This window comes from Homarus americanus, unplaced genomic scaffold (assembly GCF_018991925.1).
Source record: "Homarus americanus isolate GMGI-L3 unplaced genomic scaffold, GMGI_Hamer_2.0 scaffold44246, whole genome shotgun sequence".
Taxonomy (NCBI): Eukaryota; Metazoa; Arthropoda; class Malacostraca; order Decapoda; family Nephropidae; genus Homarus; species Homarus americanus.
Window position 1 is genome coordinate 669,928 of NW_024745309.1, and position 9,451 is coordinate 679,378.

Here is a 9,451-nt window from a genome sequence, read left to right on the forward strand (position 1 = left end):
AAATATAAGAATTGTGACCCTGATAAGTGTTTGTGACCCAGTGAGAGGTATTTGTGACCCAGTGAGTGGTGTTTTGTGCCCATTGAGTGGTATTTTGTTCCCATTGAGTGGTGTTTTGTGACCCAGTGAGGTCTTTAAGGATAGACAAATAGTTGGAATATCTAAAACAGGCAAAAAAAAAATATTTGATTTATTTAACATCTTAAGCTAATATACTTACATAATATAACTGAGATCAAATATACTACAACATATATTATGAAGAAGATATAGACCAAAGACAAACATTAGACCATCCTCAAGTTTTTTTTATTCGTCTCTGTTTCCTAAAAGTCATATATTAATTTAGAGAATTTGTAATAGTTAACATCTTAGGGGGTAAAAATTGTTTGATCTTATTTCATATTCCTAGACTAGTATAATTTTACCTTCAATTGATATTTTTCAGTGTGTTTATCTGTCAATCTAGGAAGTTAAGGTAAGGAAATGGTGGGTATATTTACATCTGGTCTGATTAACTTGATTACCTGTGGTTACCTGTTGGAAATCTTACTAATTAAATCACATTGATATGATATAAACTAAACCGATTCACTCTCAAAATATACATATTATAACAAAAAATTCTTAACAAAGTACTAGGGTTGATATCTAGGAGCGTTAGTAACCAAATCAACAGACGGACAGAGAGGTAAAGGTTATACTTGAGGCAGCGGACGTGACAGCATCAAGTGCAATTGTTTTGTCAACAAGCTTCAGGTAAATGTCCTCCTCTTGAACTCTTCAGGTATATGTTTGTCACTTAAATAAAAGTAATTAGGTTTTATATATGATCATAAGACTTTATAAACAATGGATACTACGTCTAATGATCCTTTACTGTACGTCTAATGATCCTTTACTGTACGGCTAATGATCCTTTACTGTACGTCTAATGATCCTTTACTGTACGGCTAATGATCCTTTACTGTACGTCTAATGATCCTTTACTGTACGGCTAATGATCCTTTACTGGTCCCTGGCTTTTAGTCCATCATTAAACTCGAGGCAATGAGACCAACCTCTCTTCACTTGGGTATTGTGTGCTCTATGAACAGCTGTGCCCCCACGTGTGTGTGTGTGTGTGTCCGTCTGTAACAGGATGTTGCGTAGAACTAATACCGTCAATTCGCATCTGCAGGTTCTCTTGCTGTGTTGATGAGGTTCTCCGAGAGTAATACCTGGAGGTCTTAGTCACTGCTTTTCTCTCTCTCTCTCTCTCTCTCTCTCTCTCTCTCTCTCTCTCTCTCTCTCTCTCTCTCTGTTACTCAGTCTATAGTCTGATCGGCAATGTCACACAGTTACCTCCAGCACTCCACTGTGAATTATACTCCTGTATGTCTCCCGGTTACGTCAGGCAGCACAGTAATACACCAAAGTCCTCACGTGTCCTGGAGGTCATCACTACACAGACTTAATTTCACTTAGACTGTTGAACATATTCAACCTTTGAGACACTTCAGGTCAAAGGTGGTAAAGCCAACAGTAATAACAGAAAGTACTGCCCATCAACAGGTAATATTTACAAGGTCAGTCACATATCAGTTATAACGGCATGACTCTTCTTAATCCTCACGTCGCCTGAGATTTAGTTTCCAGGTCGTTCTTGTCTTGGTCGGGAGTATTGTTGCCGCCTTGTTCAGTCTGGCCGTCTTGAGGACCATCGTCACCACTGTCACAGCAGCCAGAACAACAAGACTCGGAGGATATGTTAGAAAGAGGTCGACCAAGACTAGGAGAGGTGGAGGAGGACCTTGGCGGTGTACTGTTACCTCCTATACTGTCTTCTCGAAAGAACGAAGACGGGGAGCCTTCATCGGGGCGGGGAAGAGGCAGCACAGGTGAGGATCCCATTCGACGGTCCCCGGAGTCTGAACCTGTTGAGGATAAGGATAAATGAGACATGTGGAGAAGAGAGATCAGGTGTAGTTGGAAGCAGGTGAGAGTATAACCTGGACAACTTCCGAGAGAAAAAAAATGGTTTAGAACACCTTTTACCCGAGACCCGGAAGATGAGAAGGTTATGTTACCAATACTGAGGAGCATGTTTACATCCTATAGTTGTCTGATAATGTTTAGCTTCTGAGGTACTTCTAACTTATTTTAAACCAACGAGTATTTTCTGTCCAGATAGTCAGATTAGGATTGTTTTCTGGATCTATATACACTACGGTATACGTCCTTTCTTAAAATGTCATAATTAAACGATTAAGACATAGGCGACGCTGCTGTTGTTACTTACTGAACACTTCTGCCTTTCCATTAACACTGGTATCTGCCTCAGACTCACCTAGGAGTGCCGGGTTCTGGTAGTGCCTCATGGGGCTTGGGACTCTGGGTGGCATTTGTTCAGCTCCGGAATTGTTGAGGTTTTCTCCACTAACTCCGGCACCTATAGATGACCTGTGAAGGTCCATATCTGAGGCATAAACGGAGTGATGTCTGTAGGCAGAACCAGAGTGTTTTGACCTGATGCTTTTAACGCCCATGACTACTGAGGGTCGGCGTCGAGGGTTGCCCAGACTACCGTGGGTGACGTCTGGGTTCCCCCGCCAGTCATCGTGTGGCGCCTGGCTGTGATGGTCCAGCAGGCCTTTGTTACTCAAGTCGTGATCCAGATGAGGACTATTTTGTTTGACGCCCACAGCACTCAGCAAGTCCGGGTTGAACCTGGAGAATGATTCTTAATCAAGATGAAATACTAATGATTTGTTGTCATTTCTTAGAGAAACTTCATAAAATTGCTGAGAATTGCTGTGCTGTATCAGTCAAGTGGCAAACCTGATACACATAAACCTTTAGCTTACATCCGTCACATCGAGTAACTTCTTTTATAAACTGTATGAAAATATTAATAACCCATCCAGTATTGTCCTTTACTCCATGTTAACCCGAATGATTACGTAATGAATAACAAACACATCATATCGAATCATAATATCCAGAACAAAGAAACGACAACTCTAGTAAATTCAGAAAGCAACACCCTGACTTACCGAGGCAGTTGGTGTACCATGATGCCCTCCGCGTTCTCCTCCTTGGATGATCGTCCCTTCCTCCGTCTAGAGCTACGTTTGCGCTGTGGACTTGCGTACTGTTGCTCTTGTAGATGCTGCTGTTGCCGTAAAAACAGTAATTGCTGCTGTTGCTGTAACCTGACACGGGAGGAAGGCGAGAAAGTTACGTTCCTCCTCAGTCTGTGTTCAACGGGACCCAGCTGCACCATTGGCCGCCTCACTGACACGCTAAAGGTAGACAAATAAAATACAGTGAAAAATCTAATCGGTAACAAGTAAATAAAATTACCTTGATAATTATGTTAATCACCACATAACGTGAGGACGGTATCAGTAGAGACACACCTGTAAGCTCTCTCCCTCAGTCCTTCGTTGGTCTCCTCCGTCTCTCCCAGGTCGAAGTCCTCGGCCAGCTCCGGGTACTCATCTGTCCTACGAAGTCTGTTCAAACCTAAGTGGTCGATATATTCCAAGTTATCCGGGGAGACAGCCTGGCCATGAGGACTTAGGTAGTACTGAGGGTAGCCAGGAACCTCCGCGTGTCGGCTGGGGTCATGTGACAGATTTCTGGAGAATTTTTTAGACATCTTGCGTTGTCTGTCTCTCTCCTCTGCTACCGTGCTGGCCAAGATCCTGGAATATTTAAATCATAATTAATTAATGATGATGGTGATGATTGGGTGTTAGGAAGATGACTTAACTCTTTGATGATGATGGCTAATGGAAGGAGCCCCATTTCTCTCTCTCTCTAACTGTACATCAAACTCCCTAATTTGCTCCAACAAAGACCAGACTTAGAAACATGACTACACAGTCTTACATGACGGCCTCGTTGTGGCCAGGTCCGGCGAGGTTGGTCACGCCCTCGACGGCTGAGTTCCGGAGGTGGTGGTGGTGGTGGTGGGAGCGGTCATGGAGCTGGGTCTCGTCCTCCAGCTGCACGAAGGCCCTCCCGCCGTAAAAAGTGGAGCCCCCGAAATTGAGGAATTCGTCGGAGAAGGCCTCCCTCATCCGCCGATTCTTGCAGCAGGCTACCAAACACATGAGCACCGTCCCCAACAGGAGCAGACCTGAAGGAGGAGAAGGTTAAGGTAGTTTTACTAACACTCCGAGCCCCATTACATTTCCTTCAGTCCCTGCAGTCACTACTATTTCAGTAATCAACTTTGCTCATAGATGGCACCACCTTAAACTAGGGCCACCGAAGAAAGATTACAGGAACGTCTTAAGAGTACTGCCTCCTGACCTGACCTGACTAGCATGACCCATGACGTAGCCAGCATAACACTCACTCACCTCCTAGTCCTAAGAGCGCTGGACCGACGATTAGTAGAACCCTGTCTTCTTTGTCCAGGCTGTAGGCGTGTGAGGTGACGAAGGTTCCTACCCCCATGAGTATGACGGCAACCACGAAGACGCAGAGGATATAAGGCGCCCCCACCACCACCGGCCGCGACTGTGGTAGAGAGAGAGAACAGGGTTATCATGAAGGTGGGGATGTGGTGAGATAACTCCGAGGTGACGGACCCCTCACTCTCTCTCTCTCTCTCTCTCTCTCTCTCTCTCTCTCTCTCTCTCTCTCTCTCTCATGCATACAATCTCTCTTGCTTCCCTTCTCTCTCTCATACTATCTCACTTCCGTTCTTTCTCTCTCTCACACACACACACACACCATATACATATAGCGTACATGTGAAGACAGGAATACGGAGTGGTAGGAAAAGCGTCATAACCTGTTAGTGGAAGTAGACAGGATAGGAAACACCCCCCCATACACCTCCACCCCTCCCCCACATCCCCACCACCCCTCATCCCTCCACCTCCCCACCCACCTCTCATCCCTCCACACGTCCCCCACCCACCCCCCATCCCTCCACACCTCCCCCCACCCACCCCTCATCCCTCCACACCTCCCCCACCCACCCCTCATCTCTTCACGCACAATTCTCTTTCTGATTTATGAACCCTGAAACCCTATTCGATGCTGCTACATAATCGAGGTGGTGTCTGTCTGTCTGTCTGTCTGTTTGTCTGTCTGGTTGGCTGGTTAATGTCACACTGAGTTACGGCCGCTGGTGTAACTGGAGTGTGGGTACACCTGGTCTGGGGGAAAACCTTTGATTACTGAGAACGTTGACAGCTTCCCAGAGTGACAGAAATACCACGAGACAGTCCAGTAAACAATAGCTTGGGGGTGTAGTGTACTATCTTCTTCTTGTTCTTCTCCTCCCTCTCTCTCCTTCTTTTCCTCCTCCTACTTCTTCTTCTTCTCCTTCTTCTCCTTCGTCATGAGTCTTATTGTTTACATTTTGACCGAGGAATCGCGTTTACAACTTACTTTAATATGTTTTTTGGTTAGGTTAGGTTAGCACGACTGACTGTTTAGTCTGGTTGTCTCTGAGCTGTCCGCGTAAATATACTAAAAGACTAATAATGTTTTGACTTTCTTTAAACATCTTGTATTAATAGTAAACATTAATTAACTGCCCTATACCTCGTTATCCAGGTAAGATAATTAACTATCTTATACATCGTTATCCAGGTAAGATAATGAGCAATTCATTCACTATCACTTAGGAAATCACCACCGCAAACCTACATCCATCTCCCCCTGCCTCCATCTCCCCCCCTCCATCTCCCCGCCACCATCTCCCCCCTGCCTCCATCTCCCCCCCCCCTGCCTCCATGGGGGAGATGGGGTTACAAAATTACAAAATATGTCATTTCGTGTTTCAGAGTTTCACGCATTTCGTTTATTTATACAAGGGTGAGTTTTGAGTGTGTGAGTGTGTGTGCCATCACGACTGAGGATATGAGTAACAGGTTGATTTAAGTGTTGAGTGAGTTGTTAAGTTGTTGAATATGACTTAAATCAATTCAGTGTGTGTGTGTGTATGTGTGTGTGTACGTCGCAAAGCTGAGTATGTGGGTATAGAGTGTATTGACAACCGATAATACGTGTGTGATTAAGGCAATGTCTTCATTAGTGTTGAGAGCGTGAGTGGCATTTTTCTTCCAATTCGAGTGTGTGTGAGTGTAAAGTGTGTTTGTGGTCTCTGATGAGTGTGTAGATAAGGTAAATGAGTCATCTATTTTGAGAGTTTGAATGACTGCAGACAACAATACAACTGAGGGAGAGGATGAAGCTACGAACAGGCACAGGAAGTAAGTGCCAGGCACGGTGCCACGTGAACCAAGGTCGAAGTGTGGTCACATCCAGCTTCTAATTAATGAAAGGGTCACCCAGAACACAGGAAGAGGGTTTCCCCGCTCTCCCACTCATAGTGAGAGGGCAGCCCCACTCCTTCTTACAATTCAGTGTCGTAGTAATGTGGTCTTTATTTAACTGACTGGTAAACTTTTATATATTATCATCATACTACTAAAGCCTCTCGCTGTAGATGTAAATAATTCACATATCAACAAGAGTTATTATGTATTTCGGCTGTAACTTATGATCCTGTTCAGCAGAGTAAGGTTAGGTTAAGTCAGGTCATTTCTCTGATACGATATATGTTGCATATGTTCCTTATAATACAAGTGTAAGTGAGGGGTTATAGGAAAAGTTAAGAGTTAGTCCCGTTATAATATACGTACTTGAAGGTCACGTGTGTGTGTGTGTGTGTGTGTGTGTGTGTGTGTGTGTGTGTGTGTGTGTGTGTGTGTGTAAATAAGATACGTCAACAGCGTATTTAAAGAATAAAAAAATCAGACATGTTACATCCACGACACACTTAAAATTGTCTCCATGTTTCAGAGTTACTTCAGGGCTTCAGAATTTACTATAACACTGATTGGTAAACCCCCTAGTTCATATTGATATAGTCATGATATAAGACAAATTAATATATTAAGGTTATCTGAGACGTTGTAATCAAAACACGGGTGACTAAGTGGCTCCATATATTTTATTTACTGTAGCATTATAATCTTCAAACTTTTTTTCTTATAAATTTTGACTACTTTTTCTGACGTCAAGGTCATAATATTAACTCGCCTTCAAGTATATTTTTAGAAAAGTTAGGTTGATTAATTTGGTCAGAAAAGTATTATTAATCACCTACTTGAAAGGGTTAATTGCATTCCTTTCACCTGTTATTATCTGTGTTTGTCTGTTTACGAAGAAGATATTTCTAAAAACAACTTGATTTGTTTTGATGAAATTTGACAGTTGATGTGTAATACATTAAGAAGGAGTAATATTGAGGAAAACAGATTATAATTCAGGGGTTTAAATCAGGGTTCTGTTCCGTTCAATAATAATTCTAACCTCTATGGTTTCAATTACATCCGGATTACGTCACGACTCTTCCAAAACTCATTTAATTTCCTTTCCCTTATCTTGACTCTTGTTTCACTTCTGGGTAAGGTGGATTATCAGGCAGAGAGAATGGTGTAAGAACGGGATTAACCACAGGACAGAGATAAAGTAAGTAGGTTAATCTTTACATCCTAAACTACATCACGTGACATTGATTCAAAACTCTGGCTAACGTCTGCAGAACGAGTCACAGTGGATATAACAAACTCATTTACTCAGTAGTTTGTAAAAATGATTTTGTGTCAGAGTGAGGTGGTGTGGTCTGTTCGCCTTCACGTCATCGCTGGTAAACGCTACATGTGACGTAGACGACCAGGCTCGACGCAGGACACTCACCACTACAGAACCGACTCACTCTCCCTTTTTTGTATCACCATTTTTTTTACTCGGATATTTTCTTTTTCCATTTTTTTTTTAAACTGTGAAATTCTTTTTTGTCTTCATTGGTTGGATGATGCAGCCGTGAGCAACCAGGCCACTAGGGAATAAACTCACGTGAATCATCAACACTTTATGTAAGCCTTTGTACAAACTCCACACTGAAAACTCTCTGAACATATTTACAGTCAGGGTGTAATAGACGTTTCAACAAATCTTAATAACTATCGTCCACAGTCTTATCAACTTTCTTCATCAACCCTTTCCTGTTTGAGTGTTTGGGTTGGTAATCTGCCGCTTGATTTCTCACTTTACGAACGAGAAAGATGACTAATAACTCACTCTGGTATATTATGTTAAGAAGTATGGTAATGGAGATATTACCTGGCGGTGGTGAGTTCCGTCGTCAGCGTGTTGGTGGTACACCGAACTATCCAGCGTCGACTCCATACTGCTGCTCTACCTCGATCTTAAAACACAGTGAAAAAAAAAAGATATACTTTCTGATATTTTGTCCGCCGTCTGAAGTATAATTGTAAAACCTTCACCATTAATATAGAGACGTTATAAAATACCTTGAATAAAGTTACCGTCACCAAAGAACTCCCAAACATTGATACATAACAATAATATAACTAAATTTGTATCTCCTCAAAGTTATCTGTGGGAATGTTGTAATACCACTGAAATATCCTAAAACCTTCACTAATTAACTATGTCTCCTGTAGCACCGCCAGCAACACCATCACACATTCTCTTTACCTTGATGTGAAGATGTTCCTTGTTCACACTGCCACTGGGTTGAGATGATCCTCCAGAAAAAGGTGATAATTGAGAAATGAGCGAGGAGCAGCGACTCCCCCCTTGTGGCACTCCGTAAGTAGACTGTTGAGGCTCCACCACTAAATCCCGCTTACTCGAGGAGCCACAGGAAGCCGACATCCTATCCAACTTGTGACTCACTGAAAATGCCAAGTTGTTGTACTGTATATAAGTAAACGTGTATTACTTCACAAAGGTACCGGGCAAGTACAGTAAACTTGCAAGGTAATCGTTTTTAATACCAAGAAAATATTGAGTAAAGAAGGTAGCATTTTTCTTTTTTTAAGCATTTGACAAAGTTATATGATAATTCTTATATTACTGTCAATTACAGGTATCTAAATTATCTCTCTGATAACTTTACTCTTTTCACCATTCTTGTGTGAAATAGACAGAGTATAGTAAAGAAGAAGGAGAATCAATAAGAAACGAGAGACAAGACGAAATGCCCCCCCCCAAAAAAATGGAAAAGGAAAAAGAGGTAACATAGAAATACCCAACACGACGTTTACTCATATCATCCCCTTACATTCGCATTGTCTTCTTACCCACACTGAGTCACAAACCTTTGAAGTATTATCCCACGGTTTATTTATTTTTGTTTATGGAATCACTGGGTTTATTTAATTTATTAATGTCATCTTTTTCGAAAACACTCTTCACTCTCTGCCTTCCTGCATTATCTTACCTGATTTATTTAGCTTTCATTAATTTATTCATATTTTCCATCTATCTCTTTGTTGGTTTTCCTTTCCTCCTTCATCCATCTGTCTGTGCTGTCTTAGTGTTCTTTTAACTCCTCTTCTATACATTCTCTTATATTCTCTCTGTCTCTCCGTCTGTATGTCTGTGGTGGCTCTTCTACGACCAGTCA

The 9,451-nt window shown here is 42.2% G+C and overlaps 1 protein-coding gene across 1 annotated transcript; it reads right to left on the reverse strand.

The window, feature by feature from the left end:
- Nucleotides 1-175: 175 nt before the first annotated feature.
- Nucleotides 176-8,661, reverse strand: LOC121878638. Its single transcript, XM_042384965.1, has 8 exons — nt 8,518-8,661; nt 8,140-8,224; nt 4,353-4,512; nt 3,877-4,126; nt 3,402-3,689; nt 3,036-3,284; nt 2,330-2,709; nt 176-1,916 (listed from the first exon to the last, which is right to left on the reverse strand). Exons 2-8 carry the CDS (start codon nt 8,203-8,205, stop codon nt 1,612-1,614), a joined length of 1,698 nt encoding a protein of 565 aa, XP_042240899.1. The 5' UTR covers nt 8,206-8,224; nt 8,518-8,661; the 3' UTR covers nt 176-1,611.
- Nucleotides 8,662-9,451: the final 790 nt, after the last annotated feature.